This window comes from Myiozetetes cayanensis, unplaced genomic scaffold (assembly GCF_022539395.1).
Source record: "Myiozetetes cayanensis isolate MyiCay16 unplaced genomic scaffold, myiCay2020 scf5-8, whole genome shotgun sequence".
NCBI lineage: Eukaryota > Metazoa > Chordata > Aves > Passeriformes > Tyrannidae > Myiozetetes > Myiozetetes cayanensis.
In genome coordinates this window covers 27054783-27080182 of record NW_026087742.1, presented here as the reverse complement: position 1 = coordinate 27080182, position 25400 = coordinate 27054783, and the positions used below count along the sequence as shown (strand labels likewise).

The 25400-nt window shown below is 52.1% G+C and overlaps 2 protein-coding genes across 2 annotated transcripts; both read right to left on the bottom strand.

Annotated features, from left to right (window-relative positions):
* Positions 1-4723: 4723 nt before the first annotated feature.
* Positions 4724-16176, bottom strand: P3H3 (prolyl 3-hydroxylase 3). The gene is made up of 15 exons (XM_050331993.1): positions 15751-16176; positions 14869-15021; positions 13985-14171; positions 13726-13857; positions 12696-12829; positions 12316-12405; positions 11916-11968; positions 11676-11734; positions 10391-10515; positions 10176-10271; positions 9072-9222; positions 8786-8903; positions 6287-6362; positions 5724-5864; positions 4724-5420 (listed from the first exon to the last, which is right to left on the bottom strand). Exons 1-15 carry the CDS (start codon positions 16159-16161, stop codon positions 5208-5210), a joined length of 2139 nt encoding a protein of 712 aa, XP_050187950.1. The 5' UTR covers positions 16162-16176; the 3' UTR covers positions 4724-5207.
* A 1084-nt stretch (positions 16177-17260) lies between these two features.
* On the bottom strand, positions 17261-23127 carry GPR162 (G protein-coupled receptor 162). Its single transcript, XM_050331994.1, is given in 6 exon segments — positions 17261-18148; positions 18319-18470; positions 19026-19124; positions 19127-19214; positions 20015-21785; positions 22991-23127. Coding segments are annotated over 5 exon segments (1707 nt in total). The 5' UTR covers positions 20855-21785; positions 22991-23127; the 3' UTR covers positions 17261-17620.
* Between the last annotated feature and the right edge of the window lie 2273 nt (positions 23128-25400).

Sequence of the window (25400 nt, the reverse complement as noted above, 5' to 3'; positions counted from 1 at the left end):
CTTATCCCAGTGGGAGTCTATTTCAGGCTACACTTTGCAGAGAGAGACTTGTGCCTACTGCCTCCAAGGCTGGACAGGGGCACAGAACTGCTGACTCTACCCTGCTCCCTGCCCATGCACTGGACGTGGCTGCTGGCCTGGTCTGCTGGCCCCAGCAGACGGCAAGGGAGCAGGAGATGAGTTTGTGACTGCGCTGTCAGAGGCACATGTCACAGCAGTGGCCTGGGGCTGCCAGCCTTATCTATACTGAAGGACGGAAACAGACCAGCACCTGAGCTAGGCCCTTTAGTGTTTCTTCTTCTCTCAGAGCAGTGATGAGGAGCGTCCTCCCAGCAAGGATGCACAGCTGCACCTCATTGAGTGACTGACCATGAAAGCCCACCTGCATGCACTTCTCCTTTGGGAAGGGAATGGACACCCCACCCTCCTCTCAGCTAACTGACAGAGGGGGAGATGCTGGGGAAGGCCCTGTAGTTTCCAGTTGGAGACTGCACATCCTCCTTATCCTGCGGTGTTTGTCCCTCAGTTTCAGTGTACAGAAAGGCTGTGGGACTGTGTCCAGCTGTGGTCGATGCCTACTGACACACCAAGTGGCACAGCTGAACTTCCAGCCGCCCTGCAGAGACCAGCAGGCCCAACCCAGAGACTGCTGTGGTCCACATCCTGGCCTTAGGACTGATTCTACTTCCCCTCCATTAATGCTAAGCGTTGGATTGCCTTCTCCTTCTGGGTCACCTCTTCCCTCCAACTCTTTCCTTCCAGCCTCCTCTGCTTGGTTCCCAGTCTCTTCAGGCTGTTATTTCACACACCTTTGGCTATCTGAGATCATTGTCCATTCACCTTCCCTAATATGCCTTTGTAGACTACTGGTTTTGCCTACCCAGACCCGCATGGAGATGGGAAACCTTGTTCTGCCCTCCTTCTAATTCCTGCCTCACGTGAAGCTGACTGCACATGTCCTCCTCATTACCCATCGGATCACAGTCTTCCTTGTATTGCTTCTGCTTTTTTACTGCTCTCTTCTCTTGCCTGGATGTTTCTCAACTCTGGCACTAGCACAGTGTTCTGTGCTAGTTCTGTAAAGCTGCCCGACGAGATGAGGGGCTTTCAGAGCTGGTAGGCAGATCAAACGGAAGGGGCAGGATGTCAAGGACAGATAAAAAGGTCTAAATATAGAGAAGGTGCAGCTCAGGACTCTGTCCGAACCTTTAAATCCCTTTGAGGGAACACTCTAAATGAAGTTGGGAATTGTTCTCAGCCTCAGAAGGACAAGGAGACTCAGATGAGTGATAATAATAGCTCCATCTTTGCCTGTCCCCTCCATCCGTCACATCCCAGTGCAATTTGTGGAGAGTGAGTTGCCCAGTCCCCAGTGTAGTGCAGCTGCCTCCCAGGAGGACTACAGCAGGTGTGCAAAAGAGCTGCTCATCATGGTCATGTAAATTTAGAACAGGAAATGGGGGGAACCAAATGGGGGAAGAACAGAGGAAAGGGGAACAGAGTTTGGAGTTTGGCCAAGGCATGTTCCTGCCTTGACCAGCAGGACCTCAGGAACGCACATTTCTTGTGGATCCAAGGATCAGCTCACGGTTGCTCGTGGCAGCTGTCCAGTCTGGTTTTAATGGGAAAGGCTTCTAAATGGTTCACACTCAGTGCTTTCTGGAAGTAAGGGCTCTTTCAGGTGAATGCTAAGCAGTAAAGGAAACCAAGTCCTTAGGTACCTTTGGAAAAAGCAATTCACCACCATCATCACAGCTGTTAGTGGACACAGGTGGACCTTGGCACCAACACTGGTCCAGAGTTGTACCCCCTACAAGCATGACCAGAGAGCACGGCACAGCCAAACAGAGCCTGGGTTCAGTCAGTTCATGCCAGCCTTCTTCTGAACTCTGCCTCAGCTGTGCTCATCCAGTTCACAGCTCTTGGCTTCTGAAACCACATTTCATTTCTTCCGCTCTCCAACATGACAGTTCTTTCCACTCCTGCCTTTTCCAACAAATTTGCAGGAGGCAGCTGATGTAGCACTCCTGTCTGTGGGCAACCAAACCCATCCTGAGCCCTTGGGTGTCTGCTCACAGCAGACCAAATGCCTCTACTGCGGTGTGAGGCCAGAGGGGAATCTGAAATTACCTGTCTTCTGCCTTTTGCTGCCACACCCTGCCTTTTTAGGGCAGTGGCTATAATCCCTTGCACTATGCCATGGAAGGGGCCCAGCTTGCACCCCAGAGACTGTCCCACTAAGTCACCTGCATTGCTCCCTTGTGAGGATCAGGATGCAAGTTATCTATCCTCTGGGTAGCTTCCCCCACACTGGGGAGGGAGTGGTCCCTCTGTGAAATGTTGGGAGAGGGCTGTGAATGGAAAAGGGAAAGGTGCAGGAAGGAGGACTCATTATTAATAGGCAGCATCCCTGTGTAATCCCTGACTAGCTTCGCAGGCTCGCCCTGGTGACCCTGGGCTCCTTGCAGAGCCGGATACAGAGATGATCCCTCTCTCCTGTGATGGAGATCAAAGGTCAGGGTAAAATTACCCTGATCTGCTCCTTGCTTTTTGAGGGTTCCTTCTCTATCCAGAAAAGCAGCCAGCTGCGAAGAGGTGTGCTCAAGGTACAGTGGGAGTGCGGGACGGTGTACGGGTATTGAGTGCCAGGTCCCTCAGCAGAGGTGTTACCCTCCCGCTCCAGTCTGAAAACTGGTGATATTTACCTGCCAAAGGGAGAACAAGCAACCCCATCCCTGTGCAAAGTCCCTCGCCACTGTAAAGACAACTCAGCGCTAACCCCAAGTACTTCCCCTCCGTGATCTCAACTTCCCGCATCCTCTGATGGTATCAGCCCTTGTACAAAGACTCCTCACAGAATCACAGCCAAGAAACTCAGGCTCCCAAATGCCCGATTCCCCAAGGTGACCTCAGGCACCACAACAGGGCAGGGTACTTACCGGAATCTATAGAGTGAGCTGGGTTGCAGTCCCTTCTGGATGGCACCCTCACAGCTGCCTCCCTTGTGAGAACGGCTCCTTGCTGGCCAGAAGCCCCTTGTCCCTTTGCCTTCTCCAGTCAGTCCTGTTTGTCCAACCAGCGAGTCCTTTGCTCCCTCTCTGCTCCTCAGCCTCTCCCAGGACTGATCTCCCCATGGGGAGCTGGAAGGCTGTGGACGGGAGGGGTTGGGGGAGGGCTGATTCCAGGAGCAGCGTCAGGCAAATTAAATCAGACACCAGAGACTTGGGGAAATCGGATTGGGACGTAATGCAAAGCAGGTGGATGGGGAGGGGTGAAAAGAGAGAGTAGCACACTGCTCCTGAAGGGAAAGAAACCATCACAGGCAGATTTGACTCCGTTTATATCAGCAACAGACTAATAAAGCGAAGATTAGCCAGAACAGGCTAGGATTATCAGCCACTGGGGCAGGGCTTGCTGTACCTCACAGTCCACAGGAACTCCCATTTTTCTGGGGACAGCATGCTACGTATGTCCTGGGCAGGGCAGAAAGAGGGATGATGCCACCGACAGAGGCCCTGATAAGGGAAAACCAATGGCAGGGCTGTCACACTCTCTCAGGGCAGCAAATGGGGCTCTGGATGGGGAAACCAGAACTGGGCACAGGGGCACAGGGTGGCAAAAGATTTGGTGGCATGCCTTTTGGCAGCCACTTTAGTGGGATGCTGCAAGGGGATTATCTTGGCCTCAATCTCTTTTAATCTCTCCCGCGGCTTTGGCCCAAGCCCGAGATAAATACCTTTTAACGGATCTCATCTGACGTCAGGAGGCCATCAGTCTAATCACCCAAGCCACCTTTGGGCAAAGCAAGCCAGAGATGTGGACACTGGCCCCTCACTCCCCAACATGTCCTCCCCAGGAAGGAACCACCCAGCACCCCCACATAAATCATCAGGATGGATATGGGCATGCTAGGATGTGACGGACCCCTTGCCAGGGAGAGGGAATTTGAAATGCACACATCAAACTGTCTTTTTTTTCCTGTGACCCTGGGGAGGATGGGAAGCAAAAAGGGTTGCCAGTGCAGGTTTCCCAAGCTTGAATGTCCCCATCCACCCGAATGTTAAGGAAGTGTCAGGATTCAGACTGAGGAAAGACTTCCCTTTCCACAGAGCAGGGGCCCTGTGCCAATGGTGATGAGGGGATCACTCACCCACCTCTTACACCACTGACCTGGCCCTACGGATTTCTTCCACTTGCACTGTAGCTGGGGTCTCCGTGCACAACTCATCAAGGCCTGAGTATGTCATGACCACAGATTGATCTCTGGCTCTAATGCTTCCCAGGAAAAGGGTCACTGCTCTTTTTGATACTCCATATCCACCCCATTCAATTCCTATTTGGCTACAAAATAATCCCATCTCGGGATACTAATCCCCCAGGCAGTGACAGCAGATTGTCTTTCTATCAGGGTGGAAAATGATAAACAAAATCTCTCTTCTGCTTTCAGGGACAATTTAGTGCACAGAGAGGGAAAACACAAACGAACAAAAAAAAAGAGAGGCTTTGCTGCAGGGAAATGTGAGTGTATAGTGCTTTTCCTTAAAGGCACTCCTCACACTTTCCACGTTAGTCATGGCAGAACTGACTTTCTCTCATCTAGGCAAATATTGATTTCTTTCACTGAGTGCTCAACCCCCTTCCATTATTTGTTATTTAAATTTCCATCAGCAACAAGTGTGCACGTCTCCCTCGTGGTGTACAGACTCAAGCTCCCACCAATATCTGTGTCCAGCATTTTGCTTTTATTCCATATATTCACAGTCCATCACTTTCCCTGTCTCAGATCAGTGGTGAGGGTCTGGAGTCTGTAGGTGCCTAGGAAAGTCAAAGGCTTCAGTTTTGAATTCCTGAATGTGGTACAGCCCTCCCTGAAAGACTCCAGGCTACTCCTCCCCCTTTCAGATTTAGCCCTGGAAGACCAAAAAGTTGGCACTGAGAGAAGTGGGGTGAGAAGACCTTATCTTCTTACTTCTGAGTGACACAAACTGGTGAGGCAGTGAAAAAACTTCCAGGTGTCACTGACTTCCACACTCTGCCCTTCTCCCATTTTTCAGCTGCTGGGACACCACAGAGAAGAAAGCTGAATCCCTCCCCATCACTACAGCTCTAGCATGCTACTACACTGCTCCAGGCCTCGATGGTCCCGGTCCTACCATGACCTGCCAGGCCATGGTGTGTGCCAGTCCTGCCCCCAGGGCTCTGTGTACTCAGAACTCATCTCTGGCCCGCAGCACCTTGGGGTGCTGCTTGCTGTCTGAGCCAGGCTTCTGTCTCCGATTCGCAGGCTTGGTTCCACTGCTGGAAACAGGAGGCTCTGAGGAGGATCTGCTGCTGTGATCAGTCCCCTGACGTTTTTCTCCATCAAGCTGGTCCTGCTCCACAGCCCTCTGCTCCATCAGCTCCTCTGCCTTCACCCGTTCCTGCAGCCATGGACACAGAGAAGTTGTGAACCCCTCCCTCCTGGGGTCTCGGCCCTGCTCGCAGGGGCTCACAAGGCACATCTTGTCTTTGCCACATCCATCCAACCGCCCCACAGCCCCATCTCTCCAGCAGGACCCATCACAGGCTGGCCCCTCCACCACACAACTTGTCACACCTTGGGCAGCCAACCCCCAGCTGCTGCACTGGGCCCTGCCCCAAGGGAAAGCCCAAAAGCTATTCCTCAGCAGGATTTGATCTCACTTGGAGGTACTTGTATTTGTTTCTTCAGCACAGTCCTTCACCTGCTCCGCGTGCTCCCGGGAGTGTGTGTACCAGAGAGCAACGGCACAGCGCCTTCCGCGGCTCACTGCCCACACGCCGTGGGGGTTCTCCTTGCCAGAGCTGAAGGCTACCAGCCTCCCACACTTAGGATGCACCTCGGCCTGCCAAGAGAGAGAAAAGACCATGAAGCCAGCAGTCCCCTGCTCGGAAGCACAGTCTTTCTGTCACAGAGGTGACACTGCCTCTGGGAACATGGAAGAACAGAGAGCTGCTAAGCATCCACAGCCAGTCTGCGAGCAAAGCAGACCTTGGAGAGGGGCAGAGAGAATCAAAGGGACAACAAAGGTCACAGACACCCACAGACTGGAAGAGCCTGAAAAATCTCAGCTAGGAAAGAGTTAACCTTTCCTCTGTCTGAGATTTGCCTCAATTTGCCTTTAGCTGCCCCTATTTGAACCTGCCACAGCATCAGCACTGGACTGTTTTTGGAATGGTGGGATCCAATAACAAAATAGTTTCCTCCCACCCAGACTGAATCTCACCCTCAGTCCTCTCTCTTTTTTTTGGCCAGTCCCAGACTTACTGTGACAGTCACAGTATCCACTTCAGTGAAGAAAAGGCCCCCACCTTGGAAGTCATCATTGAGGTAGAGAATGCCACTGTGGACAAAAATAAAGAGTACATATGGGCTGAGAAGCTTATTCCTCCCAGGTGCTTCCCCACGGCCCTTGTTACAGGAAGCTGCAGATATCACACATTCAAAAAAGTGAACAGACCAGTTACCAGGAGAATCCGTTTGAGGGTGTTAAATACAGCAGTGCCTAGCTCAGGGGAGTCCCTGAGCTGCAAGCCACAGGAGGCTGGGAGAGTGTGCCAGGGAATTAGCTCTACGTGCTTGTCCCGTTTTGTTTTGTTTTTTTCTTAATCCTCTGCAGTGTGTAGAGGCATCTGTGGCCTGCTGTGACAATGCTCGGGGCTTGACAGACCCTGGTTCTGACCTGGCATGGCGTTGTTTATGTTTTATGGCTGGGAATAATCCAGTGCCTGGAAGAAGAGAATGATCAGCAAAGAAAGCCATGTCTTAACAGCCAAGGAATCTCAAGGTAACATAAAAATGATCAAAAAGAGGCTTGGTGCATAGAGAAAAGAAAATTAAAACAAATTTCTTTTCTAAAGTTATATAAAAAGAGAAGTAGTGAGGTCACTGTGCAGCACAGGTGAGATCACAGTCCAAGGTGAAAGAATGGACCACAAACTATATGAGTTCCTCTTGGCATTCAATTAAGCTGACAGAAAACTTCAGAGGAACAACAGAGGCTCTTAATTAATGGGACTGGGGTAAAGAAATAAAAATCAACACTGTGGCTGCTGAAGCAATGTTAAGGATATAAGGGCAGTGAGAGGATTACCAACCCTGAAACCCAGGAAGTTACAGCTCTTCTGCCATACGGTTTCAATAAGGCTGTGAAGCCAGAGGGAAACATGAGTGGAGAAAAGCAAGGAGAGCTCTTATGTGTACAAAGGGACAGGAAGGTAGGGATAATGGCTGAAGGCTAAACAGGTCTGTTATCCTGACCTCAATAGTCTGCAGGGCTTTAGACTCCGCTTCTAAGGAGAAGGGTAATTGGAGGACAAGAGGTAAATGGAAAGTGGTCTTAAAATGTAACACAGGGGTACAAAAGCAGACTGGGCTACCCACACAGTGTTTGACAAAACAGCTGATTTTCAAGGGAAAGACTACATGCTCAATCTTAGCAGTCTGGACTCTGGTAAAAGCACTCAGAATGGTGCTGGAGAAATCACTAATGAACACAGGGAAGGTGAAGACGAGCATGTGAACAGCACACAATGACCAGTGCACTGCTGGCACCAAAAGGAGCACTGTTGACCTGGAGGAGCATCACTAGGACGCTTGGGCCCTGGGTCCAATCCTGTTCAATGGTATCATTAATGATTATAGCACAAATACACAGAATAGGTCCAGGAAGTTTGGAACACAGGGACTTCATTCAGAAAGATACCGTAAGAGCTCAGCCCTTGTGAACTCACAAGCCCTTGCATAGTCACAACTCAAACTGCAAGAGGACAGGGATACTCCTGAAAATAGCTCAATGGCATAGATTCCAGGAAAGTATTTTACCATACATTCAAGTGGAAGTCAGAGAACTCAGGGAGGAATGAAGTGACAGGATGGCTTTCTCCCAGGAAGGACAGAGACCTAACCAGTTACATGACAAAGCCCAGTAACTTTACAATCTGATTATACCAAGTCAACACCTGTATCAGAGGGGAAACAACTCAATCATACTGGAATTCCCTCCAAGTCCCACATCCTCGCCATAAGCTGCTTAGAGATTTCTGCTCTGGATACAGCTCCTACTCACAGAAAAGACAAGTAAGATTTCTGGATGCTCAGGGATGGAATGGTGAGTAGCAGGGAATTAGTTGTAGTGAACTGACCTCATCTGGCTGCAGTGTGCAACAACTGGCATCATCATTAAAATGCATTTCACGTTCTTTCATAGAAGAGTAACAAAACCTGCCACAGGCTGGAAAAAGCATAAACTCTCACGCGGAATGGAAAGATCCAGCACAAAGTATGGGCAGTGCATCTTGAGAGCGGTGAACAGAGAATAGTCACCAAGGTACACAGACTGCTCAAACAAAGGAAGTCCGAGGAACTTGATTATCCCTCTCCAGTAATGCACGGAAGACTGTAAAAGATGGAACTCGACTAGAAGAAAGACTATCAAAAGGGCTGGCAGTGGACTGTAGAATGTGTGGTAGCCCCACAAGACAATAATTTGATATCATGGTTCTAGTCTGTGCAGCCTCCCAGCCCCAGTGTGATCTCTGTTAAAGCTGGCTCTGAGAAGTAAGGAGGGAAAAAGGGCGGGTCTTCTTCCCAGCCTAGGGAAGGTGCCTCACACCTTGTTCTGAAGGCACTGATGCAGCCTTCTGCCTGATGCTGGATGGCTTTGAGCCAACAACTCATCACTTGGTTTCTATAAGCTAAGCTCATCCTCTGGTGGAGCCAGGGGGATGCTCTGATCTCTACATGATCTAATGCAGGTCCTCTTACCTGTAGTCCCTGTACACATAGGCAGGTGGTTCTTTCCAGCACTCTTGCCCCTCAGGATCCAAGAGACAATTGTCAGCATGGACAGGATGACTAAGATCCATGCGACCTTCCTGTTGCCCTGAAAAGTTACAGAAATGAATATGGGAGTTTTCAGTTTTAAGAAAGAATAAGTCAGAGAAAAAGGGGCACAGTGAGAGTAAACAGAAGACAGTCTCCTGAGAGCACATGGATGGAACTGAGGAGACTCTCCAGGAGACAGGGACTAACAGGATGAAAGATTCTTTACCATCTACTGCCGTGCGACACACAAGGTGTGTGAATGAAAAATGGAGTTTCTTTCCAGGAGTAAAATAGGACTCTATGATTTTCCGAGATTTCTCACTAGCCTGCAGAAGCAATTTGGCGTCTCTCCAGTCCACGTCCCCGTTTTGGGCCAGCTACAAGAGAATAACAAGTCTGTTAGAACACTTACAAAGACACTCCAAGAATGATACACGTACACAGTACAGAAGAAGAGGCCCCTGTAAAGGCCTGTGGTCACTCAGGTAAGAAAAGAACAAGTTTTCTCACTTAAATACAAGCCAGGAGTACAACTGTACAGCACAGCAATTTTTTCTTTGCCACATGAAGCCACACCTGGAATGCAGCATCATTTTGGGTCTCCCACTACACAAGGGATATGAATAGACCGGAATGAGTCTTCAGTGAAGTGTCTTTAGATGACAGGAGTGTTAGAGCACATGACTTAAAGACAGAGGCTGAAACATCTGGGTTTCTTCAGGGTAGAGAAGGCCAAAGGAAGATCTAACTACACTTTTGTGTGACCTAACAGAGAAGATGGAGACAGACTCAGAGAGAGACACACTGAAGAGACAAGAAGCAACAGACAAAAGTTGCAGCAAGGTAAATTTTGGCTAGATATAAAGAAAAATTTCATCCTCACAAGAGTGGTACAGAACCAAAAAAGGTGCCTAGAGAGGCTAGGGAATCTCCACCCTTGGAAATGTTCTGGACTTGCCTATGCAAAGTCTTGAGGGATCTCATCTATCTTTGGAATTAGACATGCTGCAAGCAGATAGTCAGATTAGAGATCTCCAGAGACTCCTTCTACCTTAATTTAGTCTCCAATTCTAAGGTAAGCATGTCTGTAAGTTTACCACACAGGGACAAGCAGCATTCCTGAAACCATGCCTCACAGGAGAGAAAGCACATGTACAACATGCCTAAAGGTGATCACGGAGGAATCAGGTCAGAAGAGACTTCACATGTTGTGAGGGAGACAATACACCCATGACACCATACAGAGTGCAATTCACAGAGGAAAATGCTCGGATGGTGAACACTCCTTCTGGACAATCGGGAAGGTGGCAGACTCACAGAGCCACTTTACCTGCACGGCCTTCAAAACAGTTAACCCTTCAAATCTCTCATGTGGGGTGTGAGGAGACCGTCTTGCCCGGTAGCCATCTCCTGCTTCTCCCGCTGCCTGGAACAGAAGGATAGAGATGACATGCATTAAGCTGCCATCTCTCCTCCATGCAAATCCTACCATCCTGCCTGCTAAGGTGGACACATACAGGAGCTCTCACAGGATCCTGGCCTCACCTTTGTCAGTCGGAGAAGGCCCTTACACTCAGACTCCGTCAGCACTCTGTCAAACACAACCCTCTGAGTTCCATTCATCTGGCGGGAATCCATCGTGACAGCAATACCCTCAAAAGGCAAAGGGCCTGTTGAGAAGCAAGTGCAGATTGGCATGAGCAAGCTTTGGACGAGAAGCCCTCAGCCTGGATAAGGAAGTGGAGAGGCACTCTACATTCTCTGCGAAGACAGGACAGTTCCCCAGAAGTGCCCATTCCTCTCAGACCCGGGCCACTTGCACCCCTTGCATGCTTCAGGGGAACCAGAGCATCAGTGTGGGAAGCTGGGCTACAGCGCGTGCTCAGGAGCCAGCAGAAACCCAGGGCTTGCTGGGAGAGCAGCAGGGAGATGGGGAAAGTTTAGTGCACTGTGGATCACAGCAGCAGAGCAGGTCCAGCCTACTGGAGAGAGGCTCTGGAGAAAAGAAGCAGGTAAACACCTCCATCAACCCTCCTTTCGATCACATATCTTACCCCAGAATACTCTCCAGTGAATTTTTTTTACTTTCTTCAGCCTCAAAGAGAAGCAATGGGTATTAGTTGGTGATGCGGTCTTTTGATATTTGGCCTTTTTTTCCACCCTCTCTGACCTCTGGATGATTAGGAATGTCAAGGCACTCAGGCCCTCAGAAGGATGTGCTCTCACATGTGCCCCAGCAGAGAACCGCTTGGGGTCATTTTGAGCAAAGACTCCAGGACAGAGGCCTCTAAGAGGCTGTGTGTCCACACATAAGAATAGAGGACCAGCAAGAACACAAGACTCTGCACTGCAGTCATTATCATTCAGCCACAAACCGTTCAGACTTCTGTTTTTCAGGGAAAGACTTGCCCAAGCCGAATCGTCTGTTTCCAGTTTCCATTTCCCGGTCCCTCCCTCCTTGTCCCCTTCAGAAAAATGTTGTTTGAAGTTGCGCTGGTGGAGTTGGACCAGGTTTGATGTAGACACTCCTGCCACCCTGAACAGGGATCTGCACGTCCACAGGCTTGTCACGTATTCAGGCTGCTCTCAGCGTCTCCAGCCACAGTGCTCTTTGAGTTCCCATCCCAGAGATGTACGCAGTGAGATTTTGCAAGATTACACATGCATCAAAGAGGGAGAAAAGAAACAGTGAGAAGACTTGCTGAGCCATTCCAGTCAGTCTGCATCTATGTTAGCATTCAAATGTCTGAGGATGGAAGAAAAGACAGCACTTAGACTGACTAAGCATGGCTGACTGCATCCAAGGCCTTCTTCAAGCTCTTTTACTCACCCCTCTTCTCCCTCTCTTCCATATCCAGAGTTTCCTCCTTTTGCTTCTCCTGATCCTCTCTCGGGAGCAAGGGAAAAAACAGAGACCAGGGCTGTCAGTACACAGAGCTATGCCTAACCCTCCTCTGTGGTAGCATTTCATACCCTTCCTGTTCCTGTTTTGCTCATTTCTCTACATACTGCTGTTCCTTGCACTATCCCCTACTTATATTTCAGTCCTAGTCAACTTGTCCAATCTTACCTGTATTTCTCCCTTAGGTTTTCAGGAATAAGCTCATCTGGAGTCCAAAGATCCTGTAGGAACACATGGAGGTGGTTCAGTACAAAACAAACTCCTCCCACAGTGGATCATGTCAAATGGCTAGTTCCCTTGACCTACTTCTCTAGTGAATACCAGACCAACAGTTCTGGACCACTTCTCAGGACAGACAGACTGAGCCAATGAATATGATTACAGCAGCAATTTCAAATTAACTTCAGTCCTGGAGCAGCAGAAAGCCCTTAAAGATCCACCTCATAAGGACTTTTGGGTCCTTCTCCTCAGCATATGATCCTTTTTGGATCATTTCCTACTAAAGTGAATTCTGGCAACTGCTTTGGTGAAATCAGGGCAGTAAGATTAGGAGGATACTGTTACTTACAGGGTCATTAAAAGTTTCTCCTAGATGCTCCACTGAATAATAAATCAACTTCTTCTCCATCAAAGATCTCTGCACATAGTGTCGAATATTCTAAGGAAGAAAAAAGACTGTCAAACAACCGCTTTTCTAAAGACAACGCCATCCCCGTGCAGGCCTAAACTTGCTCAAACACACTGCTGTGCACTATTAATGCCCTGTTTTGTCCTGAAGGGACACTGACTGTGACAGACTATATGTAAACTCAGGCTCCAGTTTCTTCAGTCCTGGGCTCGGCACACATCTGCAGTGACAAACACATTTCCCTTTTCGCCTCCTGGACTGCGATCCTATGGTACGGGACAGGAGAGGGTCAAAAAGTACAGACCTGGAGCTGTAACTACCTGTCTGGCTGCAACAGCTGTGTCCTCTCCCAGTTCTGTGCGATACTGTTCCATTTTCTCCAACATGGGCTCATCGGTGGGATAGAAGAGCAAGTAGGATGCAGCACATTCAGCAGCTAGTGTCTGGTTCCCAACTTGGGCAGGGACAGAAGAGAACAAACATGTGTGTCTCTGAAAGACTTGACTTGAGCAGCAAATGTGTATAGCCCGGCAGCATCCTATGTTGCAGTCAGGATCCGGCAGCTGGCCTTATACCAAGTACACATCAATCCCTGCCTAGCTGGGCCCTACCCAACGATGGGCAGAGAATACAGAAAATTAATCTGGTAAAGAATAGACCCACCTTTAATACGTATTGTGAGCTTGTTCAGAAGAGACAGAAAAAAAAATAAGAACATATTTGAAAGAGAGATGGTCCCACCTCCATCATGCAACGGACGTGATGAGGGGTCTGAGGCTTCTTTGAGATACAATTTTACCATTGGTCTAACAGAGCAGATAAGACAGTTGGGTCAGTGTGGGAAGGAGCAGGGCTATGCAAGAGAAGGGCTGAGGGACTTGTGAAAGTGACACAGTGACAGGATGGCCAATGTCATGACTGGCAATCAGTTCAGCAAGGGCAGGTAGGGCTGGCTCAGGAGGAACACAACTGCTGACATGAGCTGCATGCCTTAGATAGGAAGGGGGGGCCTGGTCTGGAGCCATGTACTGAAAAGAAAGGTATAAACCCCACAAAAAATAGTTGTAGAAAGGACTTGAAAAGGAGTGTGCTGAAGGAAAGACGTGGGAACAGCCCCACATTACAGAAGCTGGGCAAGAAGACTGAAGCAGATCACGAGGGACCTCTCCCAAGGGGGCCACAAGCTCCAGCAAGAGAAGAGAGATTTTGGGAAGAGTCAGGGGGCAGATATGAGTAGATGCCAGGTCAGTGTGCCACTTTTTCCCATGACATGCTGCCCTCCAGAACCAGAGACAAAGGGGAAGTGCAGGAGTGCCACAGCATAACCTGCTGGGTTGTGGCTCTGCTCACCTTGATTGTAGGCAAACTGCAGTAAATCAAGATGAGAAGGTATGAAATCTTCCGTGGCAGAAATCCGTCCCGGCTTTGTGGCAATTTCAAGGACACACTGCTGCCTGCACTTCAAAACCTGAATATAATGGGCTGCAAGAGAGAGGAACAAGAAAGGTAGTAGCCCACATTTCTTCCAGACAGGAGTGCTTGGAGATGGGACATGTCCAGCGTGGGCAGCACAGCCTTCCTACCCAACCCTCTGTGCCTCTAACACTACCTGCAATGGCTTCATACAGCCCAGGCTGCATCTCCTCCTCCTCGTCCTCATCCTCCCAAGGCCCTTCACACAGGGCCCGACACTCCTCCAGTGCTGACAGGGCCTCTGTGAGTGACTCCTCCAGCTTGGCCACGGCCTGCAGGTACTCATCTGCATCGTAGTGCTGTACACCAGCCTCATATGCTTCCTGTGAAGGACAGATCCAGGTACCTTCATCAGTGTGGGTGACACCAAAGGATGCCCTGAGACTTCTGAGTCGCTCACAGGATGGTGCCAACATATGGGGGCCTGCCTGGTCATACACACCCCACCACACAGTGACAGCAAATCTTATGGACTTAAGCCAAGTAACTGTCACTAAAAAGTCTCCGTGTCACACTTGCAGTGGTTTGTCTTCACCCTGAAGAGAAGGCTCCAGGGAGACCTTCCCACATTCTTTCAGATAGAAAGGGATCTGAGCAAGTCTTTTGACTAAGGCCTGTAGTGACAGCACAAGGGGCTACACTTTTAAACTAAAAGAGGGTTTTGACTGGAGATAAGATACTTGTTGCATAGGAGATAAAATACTTGTTATGAGGACTGTAGTGAGACACTGCAGCAGACTGCCCTGAGAAGCTGTGGATGCCCCATCCGTGGAAGTGTTCAAGGGCAGGTTGGCTGGGGCTTTGAGCAACCTGGTCTAGTGGAAGGTGACCCTGACCATGGCAGGGGGCTCGGACTAGGTGAACTTTAAAGGTCCATTCCAGGCTAAATCTGTCTATGATTCTATGTATGGGGGCCCTGTATGAAGCCATGGCCTTTGTATGGGAACAGATCAGAGTCCCAGACTGGTCCCTAGGATGGAATAAGAGCTGCTAATGTCTGGCTCTGCACTGAGCCCTCACCCAGTGCGGCATGGCCTCCAGGTCCCGGAAGCTGTCTGACTTCACCCCTGACATACGCTGGTACTTCTCGATGTCCTCCCTCATTTGGAGGTGCTGGGGATTGGCGACGAAGAAGGTGTGAGCGGCGGACACAGCCTGATCCAGCTTCTTCAGCTGTGAAGAAAAGGCAGCAGTGTCTGTCATGCTCCTGTGGACCCCTGCTGTTCACACCCACCCCTCACCCCAGCTGCTCCCTGGATTCACAGAATCACACAATGGGTCAAGTTGCAAGGGACCACAGCAGGTCATCTGCTCCAACCTCCCTGTTTAAGCAGGGTTGTTCTACAGCATGTGGAACAGGATTGCATCTGGAATATCTCCAGTGAGGGAGACTATACACCCTTTTTGGGCAATCTGTTCCAGTGTGTCATCCTGTGCAGTAAAGAAGTTCTTCCTCATGTTCAGTTGGAACTTCCCAAGCATCAGTTTCTGCCTGTTGCCTCTCATCCTGTTGCTTGACAGCACTGAGAATAACCTGGCTCCATCCTCTTAGCATCCCCTCTTTACATATTTATACACATTCACAGAATTACAGAATCAACCAGGTTGGAAAAGACCTCTGAGATTATTAAGGCCAACCTTTGAACTAACACCACCTTGTCTACTAGACCATTGCACGAAGTGCTACATCCAATCTCCTCTCAAATACCTCCAGGGCCGGTGACTCCACCATTTCCCTGGGCAGCCCATTCCAGTGCACTGATAAGGTCCCCTCTCAGTCGTCTCTTCTCGAGGCTGAGGGCGAAGTGTTCACCCCTGCCCACCGCCCCTTCAGGCCCCCTGCCCCGGCTGACGGCAGCCCCCCGGAGGTGGCGACTCCCACCCGGCCGGCCCGGCGCCCACCTGGAAGAAGGCCACCTGGAGGTAGTTGTAGGGCTCCCTGCGCTCGAAGTCGCGGCGCACGGCGCGGCTGGCGCGGTGTGCGGAGGGCGCGGGCAGCAGCCGCCGCCCCAGGCAGCGCTGCAGGCAGCCGGCTCGCTGCAGCACGGGGCCGAGCAGCGCGGCCTCCCAGCGGCCCGTCCCGGCGGGGAAGGGCTCGTCGCGGGCGCAGGCGGCGCGGCAGGCGCGGCGGGCGGCCCGCAGCCCCGCGTAGCTGTGCAGGGCGCGCTGCAGCAGCTCGGCCGCCCGCGCCCAGTCCCGCGCCAGGTAGGCGCGCACCCCGTCCGCGTACAGCAGGTCGAACGGCACCAGCCGGCCCGGCGACGTGGCGGCCGCGGCGAAGGCGAGGAGGCTGAGGCAGAGCAGCGAGGCCATGGCTGCAGCTGGAGGAGGAGATGGGGTCCGGGGCGGGCGGGCGTCCCGGCGGGCCGCGGGCTCGGCCCACCCGGGGGCGGCGCCGGGCCGGGGCCACGGTGGGAGGGCAGCCTAGCCGATACCCGGCGCCGCTTTGGGGGCGCACGGTGGTGGTGCCTGTGCGCCTGACGTGGCCCTTGGTTCAGGCAGCCAGCCCAGCGCGAACCCTCCCGTTGGTGTGGGTCGCCCAAACCCCTCCAACGAGGCATGTCGTAAGAGGTTAAGGGTAATCTATCAGGAGTCACGCTTGGACAGTTCATAGACCAAGCCCCATCACATGGAAAACCGCTTTAGAGGTGAAGGGCTACTTATCTCCCACAACTCCTCTGACACTGCCAAATCTTTGACCATGGCTGGAACTCTAGCCAGCACTGGGCAGGAGGTCCATCTCCCACACAGCCAGACCTTTGCCTGTGCCTGGAACTACAGGCAGCACCAGGCAGGAGAAGAACCATCTCCCACATGCTACCCCTGCACTGCCCTCCCAAGAGTTTTGCGTGGGGCAGGAGCCTGCTCCAGACCTCACCACTCCCAGCTTTGACGACATGGGTAGTTGGGGCCTTTCCCCTAGAAGGCTCTGGCAGCTTTCCTGTTTGGGTGAGAAGTTTGGGTCATCTGGTGTTTCATGCACAGTTCACACTGGAATCAACAGTTTGCATTGGTGAAATGAGATGTTATGGGTCAGGGACTTTTTGGAGAGAATTTAATTTTTGTCAAGCCTGGCCTTGCCTCAAAGCAAAACCTTTTGTCTGAGCAACGTTAGAAACCCCAGAGGCCACTCCTGCGTAGCACTATATCCCGTGAAATGGACAGGAAGACTTTTCACCCAGTCTCCCATGACAGCTCCTCTATGGGCATCATTCCCTTTCCTGAGCTGCAAAGCATCTGCTACCTTTCGGATGCACAGACAAGAAAGGATGAAGAGGGAGGAAGGGAGCCTCGCACGTTCTGCATTTCCCTTCCAGAAGCCTGTGAAGCTTCATTAAACATTGGGCCAGTCATTTTGTTTCTATGGAAACAAAATTATTACTAATATAGTATTTTAAAAACAGACACACGATTGACACTCCAAATATAGAATTTTAATACCATTCTGCGCCTGCCTTTTCTCTTAGGGCAGAGCGGATGCGAGGGTGGAGTTCACAAAGGGACGGGACTGGCGAGGATGCCAAGTGGTGGTGGCAGCGGTGGATGTGTTTGTAACCTGAGAGCAGGCACAGGCTGGCTGTCCCTCCGTTGTGCTCCCTTCTGCGGATCTGTCCCACTTCTTTTTTCTCCCCAACAGAGTGGGGTGCTGTGTTTCCTGCCTGCTGGCGAGAAAGATGAGAATGCAAATTAGTGATTGGGTCCCGGAACAAAGGGAACACTTGCAGTTTTATTTAAAAATCATGATGGCACTGAATGTTTTTGATGCTGTCTCTCATAGTTTGGGATCCTGGAAGGTCTGTGGCTCGCAGGCCTCAAGGGTCCTTTCACATGGCGCCTGCTCTCCGTTCTGCAGATGCCAGACTTCGTTGCCAACCACGGAGCAGCGGCGTGGCCGGTCGGCATTCTCCTCCTCTCTGCTGCCGAGGGAGAGGCGGCGATCGCGGCGTGATGCGAGCAGGAGACGGGAGTGCCGTGGGCTGCAGGCTGGGGTGGGTTGCGGCGTCTCGTCGATGAACGTGGTGATCTCATCTCGGAAGAAGCAGGCGCTGGAGCTGGAGCCCCGGGGCAGTAGCCCCCCCTCCAAAAATTGCCGTAGGGTCGTCAGCTCATCTTCTGGGGGCCGCCGGCGGTGCTGGTAGTCATGCAGCTGAGGAGGCAAGAATCCCGGGCCCCCGGGCTTGCGGGGGGTGGAAATGCGGATGTCATCAGATGAAGACCACTTGTGTAGGATGGATGGAGCAGAGCGGTGGGCGGAGAAGATGTTAGTCTCATCATGTGACATTCTCCGTGAGATAGGGACCTGGAAAGCAGAGAAGGAGGAAGGTGATAGAAGACTTGAAGAATCAGGACAGGAAGGGAGTAGCTGAGGCTTTCTCAGAGAAGAGAGTCAAGAGGGCATAAAGGTGTGGGAGACTGACAGAGAAGGAAGGAAACGGGTTGTGGGGCTGCCCCTGCTAGCTCTTGGCTCACCTGCAGGTAGTGCACCTTGTCTTGGGGCAACAACATGTGGTGCATGGGTAGCAGCTTGATGTCCCGGGAGTCTCGCTTCACAGCTGCAGCGCCGTTCGCATCAAATCTCACTTTGCAGATCCTGCCATCACCATAATCATCACACACACCATCTGTTGGCAAGGAGGAGAATGGCAGTCAACACTTTTCAGTCAGAAGAGGAGCATTATCAGGGCACCTGGATGCCATCCTAATGCTTGTCTGACTTGCTGTCCTACTTGCAGCCCTCAGGGCTCACCTCTGAAAAAGGACCTCGTCTTTCTGCTTGCAGCAGCACTAAAAGCACCCAGAGACTGCCCTATTTCTTCTGTCTTGCCTTTGAATCGCTCACTGCCAGAGATCTTGGACCTTTGGATCAGCAAGTTGGGCTGAGGCCCAGCATGTCACTTTGGTTGTGGTTTGGCAGCCACACACAATGTCTCTATACTTGCAACTACCGAGAGGGATGTTGCACTAATTCTTCCTGGATGCTAGTCCTAAAGCAGCAGGTGAGTGGCAGAGCCTTCTCCAGAATCTCATGGTTGCTGATTCCAAGCTGTAACATGCATCTCACCTAGCCACTGGCAACACCACCAAATCCTTTTCCCAAAGCAGACCCTCTCTTTCCTCTGTGGTCTTTTGGGGAGGTGGTTAGTGAGGAAGGGTGACTGGGTTCGTGAGGAGCTTACCATCATCTGCATCTTCCTCAGACATGATAGCCACACACTGCTCCCACACGGTGCGGAGATCTGCTCGGTAGCGCTCGCAGGACCAGATGAAAGAGGGAGCAGCAAGGTCTGTACCATGGAACACCAGAGCACAGCCAGGACCATCCAGGTGGGGGCCGTATCATAGCGCAGGCTAAAAAAGCTCACAACCTTCGAGGTAAGAAAAAGAAACAATGTCAAGAAAGGAGACAGAAGTGGGGATCAAGGGAGAAAGATAAGAATCAACTCCACAGTGGAACGTAATCTGTCTGTAAAGGATTCATCAAGTAATTACCCCGTGTGCCTTTGAAAAACTGCTCTTGGGGTCTTGCCCCAGGTTTGCTGCACCACATTCCAAGCTGTCATATCTCTAACGTGAGACCTGGTGCTAGCCTCCCTTCTTCCCTGTGCTCATTATGAGCTGGAGCTAAATGCATGCTAACAAAGGACGCAGCCACTGGGAAAAAAAACAGCTGTGACTAAGCTCCTCTGTTCTCTTTAATGATTGCCTTTGAGAACTTCTCCAGTTTTGCAGTGAATCAACCGTCCAGCCAAAACCTGAATGCTGCCTACAACTATAGAAGCAGAAGGAAAAAGAAAACTGGATACAACAGCTTTTAAAGCCGGTGTATCAGCTCTCCAGAAGCAAACTGGAGAAATAGAAATCTTATTGTTTTTATACATAAGTTGGCAGAATAATCTCCTCTCCTCTTAACCACTTAAAACTTTCACAGTGGTTTTAGCTGTGTGGTGTGTATTCCCCAGGCTTAGACTTAAGAAAATGCTGCTGTGGAAGGATGACAGAATTATTGCAATCTTTTTAAAACCGCCACTCAGAATAACAGAGATTCAGATGCGGCAGCTCTGCAGCTGGTAGGACAGGATACAGAGTTTCTTCTCTAAAACTTGAGAGAAAACGAAATCTGGTTTAACTGCAGACTCTGAAGGGAAAGGGAGAACTTGCTGCTTACCAAGATAGGCACCCCAGTGAGTGTGTCATACAGGAAGACAATAGCACTTATGAGGTTTGTCATCTGCAAGGAGGTCTTGGCTGACTCGGAGCCATCCAGTGAAGACCTCCGTTTGCCTCGTACATCCTCCACCACAATGGCTGGCACATTGAAAGTGGTGTGTGCTGATGAAGAGCAGGATGATGCTTCCTCTGCTCTCTGATGGCGGCATCGCCGGCGTCTTCTGTGTGCCCACAGGGTTTGGTAGAAAGTGATACCCACGCACACCAAGCCCATGACGATTCCTCCGAGAAGCAGGAGGCTAAAGCAGACACCGAAGCCCAGCCCTATTTTGCTGACAATGAACTGGCAGCCCCGGGCATAGTAGCGCTCGCCGTTGTTGTGCCAGCCGATGGAGGGCAGGGTGGAGAGGATGAATGACACCATCCAGATGCCCATGACTGCGTGCAGAGCCTGCTTCTTGGCATTGCTCAGGCGGTAGTTGACTGGCCATCTCACCATCCACATCCGGTGGTAGGACAGGGAGGCCACTGTGAAGCAGGTGGCTAGCGCCAGGGTGTAGTATGTGGAGACAAAGACCTTGCAGATGCTTTCATTCCAGTCGTAGTCGGAGGACTCGCGCCGCAGCTGCACCACGGCATAGGTGGTGAGGGGTACTGCTGCCATGAGGATGTGGGTGCCAGCAAGGAAGCATAGCAGCAGCTCCAGAGGCTTGTGTTTCTGCTGTTTGGCTGTGATGCTGAGGATGATCCAGGAGTTGGCCAACAGAGCTAACATCCCACATGCCAGCCACCACAGTGAGTTGTTGTGCAAGGTGGACTCTGAATCAGAGTCCCCCATGCTGCCACCCCTGCTAGACTGCACCCTGTCCCTGCTGCTGGGATTTTGTAAGAGGGTGAGTGGGACTCTGCACTGGCAGAGCCACGTCCCTCGTCATCTGCTGCTGCAATGCAAGGTGTTTGCACGCTGGAGGGGTTCCTCAAGGCATTGCCATCAGGTGCCAGGCAGAACAGTCGTCAGCTCTGTCTTGCTTTGAGTCCTCCCTTTCCCTTCTGTTTGATTATATTTCTTTCCCTTGTTCTAACTTTTTCATCTGTTTTTTCCCTAGTTCTCTTTCTTTCTCTTTCTTCCACTTTCTTTCTCTCTCATGAATACTTGCCAGTGCTTCTTCCCTCACTTGTTTGGGCACACTTTTTTTTTTCTTCCCCATCTATTTCATCTCTCTCCTCCACTCTTCCTCCAAAGAAAAAGCTCTCCTTACTTCATGTGACAACCAGACACCTTTTGACTCAGAGACCACCTCCTGCTGGGACTGGTGAAGGCCACACACACAAGCAGGGACTTCTGGGAACTCCAAGAAGTTTGGTAGAAGCAAGTGCAGGCTGACCAGTGTCCTAGGGAATGAGCAGCTAGCCAAGATTTTCAGAGATGACAAGAGGGAGAACAAAGGTCCTGCGGAAATAATGAGGGTGGCGCACACACCGTTTAATTCCCCTCTCACCAAATTCCACCACACTCGTGGCCCCGTAGAGGTTCCTGCTAAGACTATCTGAGAGCTATCAACAGAGAGAACAGTTAGGAACGGGATTCAGAGGGTTCCCTATCCAAGATCTCACAGCACTCTCACTACATTGTCCTTTTCGCTGTCTTCCAGGGCTCAGGCAGGTCTTTCAAGCTTTCTTGTGCACAGCAGAGCTGGTAAACAATGCGATCGTGGGGAGGGGAAGATCCTTTTCAAAGGTTCCCTTGGAGATTCAGGGCATGAGGTTCACTGCAGAAGAGAGAAAAGAGAAAAAGTAATTTAAGATCATTCTATCTCCCCAGATCTCTCTCTCTCCTTGCCCACACTAACACCTTGTCATGATTTAGACAGTGAAGAGCAGCTCTATGTCTTTCAAGGAACAGAAGAGCCAGATTTGCATCAGTCCCTGCATAGCTCAGGCCAGACTCTGTCCTGCAGCAACTCCATCCAGTGCTGCTGAGACACATCATGCTCCCTGTCCTTCCAGTCTGAGGCTCCCTACCCAAAGCGTTACTAATGCCGTTTCTGACATGGAACGCCTGATCTGCATCATCCCTTGCCGTTGCAGTCCTGCCATTCCCATGCGTGCACTGTTACGCTCCTTTTTTCTGCCGTACAGCTCCCACAGTCTTTGGACCTCAGCTTTTCTCTGCCAGTGCTCTGGATTTTAACCTGCTGCTCCCATCCTGTTCCATCCATGGGTGTGTTCCACCACTCCAGCAGTACCTTGCCATCCCACCGTCTTGAAACACAAGTCTTTTGGCCACACACATTTCTGCTAGAGCAGTTCTGGTCTCAGACATTCCACAGTCACAAACTCAGCAAACAAGACCGCTAACCTAGCCCTGAGACAACTCACCTTTGCCAGTGAGCCCTAGTCCTACCATCTCAGACCCCTCTTCTGTCTTCATCCATAGACAACATCCAAGCAGTATATTCCAGGAAGCTACAGGCCTATTCTATGCCTTGACCAGAGCAGATGTAAACTTAACCTTTGCGTGGATGGCTCTGTGCCCCCCCAGTCTGAGATAGTGGCTCAGTTCCCACCCCTCTCTTTCCTTCTGCTTCTCCCTGTTTTCTCACCCTCTCTGTAACCACCTGAGGCATTTCCACCTTTCATCCCTGGAGCAGTTTGCCATGACTGGATTTGCGATGACCCGTTCTGCCCTGTTTCATCTTTTCCCCCCTAGCACCACCACTCTTGCAGTTAGGCCCGTGGCCTCTGGAGACACTTACGGAGCTACCCGGCCCCAATAATACCAGGGGAATGAATTTCCTTGCAGCATCTCCTTCTGCTGCCCTTCCCACCCGGCTTGTTCTGGTGGCCCAAACTGTTCCCTCTGTGAGGTTGAAACCCTCCCGCTTCTGGTGGCTTTGGGGCCCAATTCTGTTCCAGGCTGTGGTCCTCCTACCCCCGGAGATGGAGAGCCTAGGTCGGGGAAACCCCTCCTCACCTGGCCCTGCTCCCCGGCTTCACCCCACCGCCCATCCCACCTGCGGGGCACGCACTCCCGGGGATGGAGATGCAGGGGGAGGCGAAGGAGGGGGCTCGGAGGGGAAGATGACCCAGAATGATTGCAAAGAAGCGCGGAGAAAGCCGGGGGTGCCGGGGGATGCGGCGGCAGGGCCGAGGTGCGCTGCTGCCCCGCCGCCCCCTCCCTCCGCCCCCCTACTCGGCAGCCCGGGCACGGCGGGGTGTCCGAGCGCCCCGAGCCTCGCCCGGCGGCGGCGGCGGAGCGGTGCGGCCGGGGCCGGGCTGGGCTGTGCGGGGCGGGGGCCGCGGAGCCCGCGGGGCGCCCCGGGGCGCGGCCGTGCCCGGCGGCGGCGGCGCCGCCCTGCGCTCGGCGGAGCGGGGGCCGCCGGCGGCGGAGCGGGGGCCGATCGCGGCGGCGGCGGCGGCGGGGGCCGGGGGGACCCATCTTACCTCTCGCCGGAGCAAGCGCTGCCATGGCGACGGGCGCCCCGCGCGGCTGTGCGCGCCTCTGCCCGGCTCCGCCGGCCTGCGCCCGGCCCCGGCCCCGGCCGCCGCAGCACCGGCCGCCGCAGGCAGCCGCCCCGGCCCCTGCGCTCCGGCCACCGCCGGGCGGGGCTCGGCGAGGCGAGGGGCGGGGAGCGCCGGCGGGGACGGCGGCGGGAGCACCGCCGGGACGAGCAGCCAGGGGGCGGGACGGGCGGACGGGAGCGGGAGCTGGAGCCGCCGCCCCGGCACCGACCCCTCCGCGACTCCCGACGGGCCGGGGTGACAGGGCGAGCCGTGCCCGGCTGTGCTCCCTGAGCCGGTGTTGGTCATGGCCCAGCCACAGCGGCTCCCCCGTGCGCGCAGCCCTCCTGCCCCACGGGGCGAGACGGGCCGCCACCGCAGTGCCACTTGCAGGACAAGGGGTTGCTGGGTTCCCGTTCCCAAAGAGGGGTATGAGGAGGCACCCAGGCCGTAATAGATCTCGGGAGGATGGATGCGACGTGAGGGCAAAGGCAAAGAACTGGTGCCCACAGAGGTGCCTGCGAGGGGTGCTTGGAGGGCAGGGTGCCCAGGACACTGGTGCCTCGGTTTGCACAGCTGCTGTGATGGCCTCTTCCATCATCAGCTAGCAGTGTGGTCCCACAAACAGGGAAAAAGGGAAGGAGATAGGGCAGGAGTAGTGCTCAGATGAGTTGGTTGGTCATGCCAAAGGGGTAAATCTTCCCCTCAATCTGTGTCACCTCAGCAAGGGCAGTCCTGGCTAGAACGTCTTCACAAGGCAACAGACATCTCATTTACCTGTTACTGTCTGGCTACTGAAGTGAAGGCACCAGCACCCTCCCTGTCTTCCTAAATGAGGACATTTTAGGACCTGATGTCTGCCAAAATCTCTGTGCTCCTTTCCTGCATCAAAACTCAGATAGGAGCCCACTGTTTCTGGACAGTCAGGGTACAGCTGCATTAGCACCTCAGCTTGGATCAAGAAAACCTGAACAATTTAGGTGAAAGGATCTGCAAGCTGTGCAGCAAATGTGCTCTGAGGACTGTGAGAATTCAGCTTTGCTTTGGGCTAGGATTAGTCCTAAGTAAGTCCCCAGACATTTACAGCAGGGCCACAAAGTACTCGTCATCAGATGTTTTCCTCTACCCTGTTTGCTGAAGTGGACCTACGGATCCAGGGTCTGCTCAGTTTTATCACCCCCTCTGACAGGGCAGATTTCATATATCATTCTCAGTATTGACTAAGGCGATCCCAAGTGCTTTGGATACCAAGGAATTTTGTCTGAGGTTTGTATGATCAGCAGAGGGAAAGACTCCTGAGTAAGAAAGCTGGTTCTCAGGCCCAGGGGCAGCAGCAAAGGCAGTTCCAGAGGTGTAAAAAAAATTTGCATTGCAGTAGCTGTCGTGAGTGGGGGCTCTTTTAGGGACAGTGAGTAGAACGAGGAGCCACTAGAATAGATCTGGCTTTGTGTCAGGTAGGTGATAAGAGATGTTTTTGAGGAAGGTGGGTGATGACCATACCTCTGTTCTCTGGCTATTCTTTGGCATGAGGGATTCCCACAGTGCAATGACCCCAAGGTAGTTCAGCTCAGTGGGCAGTCTAGCTACAGAAGGAACCAGAGATGTGAGATGGGACAGTCCTCTATCGTTGCTTTTCAACCCATATAATTTGCGGGAGGTTTATGCCTTGAAGTGAGAAGGTCTATATCCACAAATGTAAACATTTTGCAGCTCCAGTTGTGTCATTTCTGTGAATTGCTTAATGTGATAACTTCCACGTTACCATCCTCTTCTGATTCAGAAGTTGAGTCTCTTCAGCATGAGTTGTTAGCCTGCCTGCGTGGGTGAATAAATCCTCTTGTTCTCAGCAAACCAAGCTTCTAGCACTTTCTGCACTGTCTGCC

Excerpts from the sequence above, each read along its gene's own strand:
- P3H3 (XM_050331993.1), bottom strand. The coding sequence starts at position 16,161 with ATGGCCTCGCTGCTCTGCCTCAGCCTCCTCGCCTTCGCCGCGGCCGCC. Across the intron at positions 15,022-15,750 it reads TCCAGGTGGCCTTCTTCCAG|CTGAAGAAGCTGGATCAGGC; the intron begins GTGGGCGCCGGG and ends TTTTCTTCACAG. Across the intron at positions 11,969-12,315 it reads GAGAAACTTTTAATGACCCT|GATCTTTGGACTCCAGATGA; the intron begins GTAAGTAACAGT and ends GTGTTCCTACAG.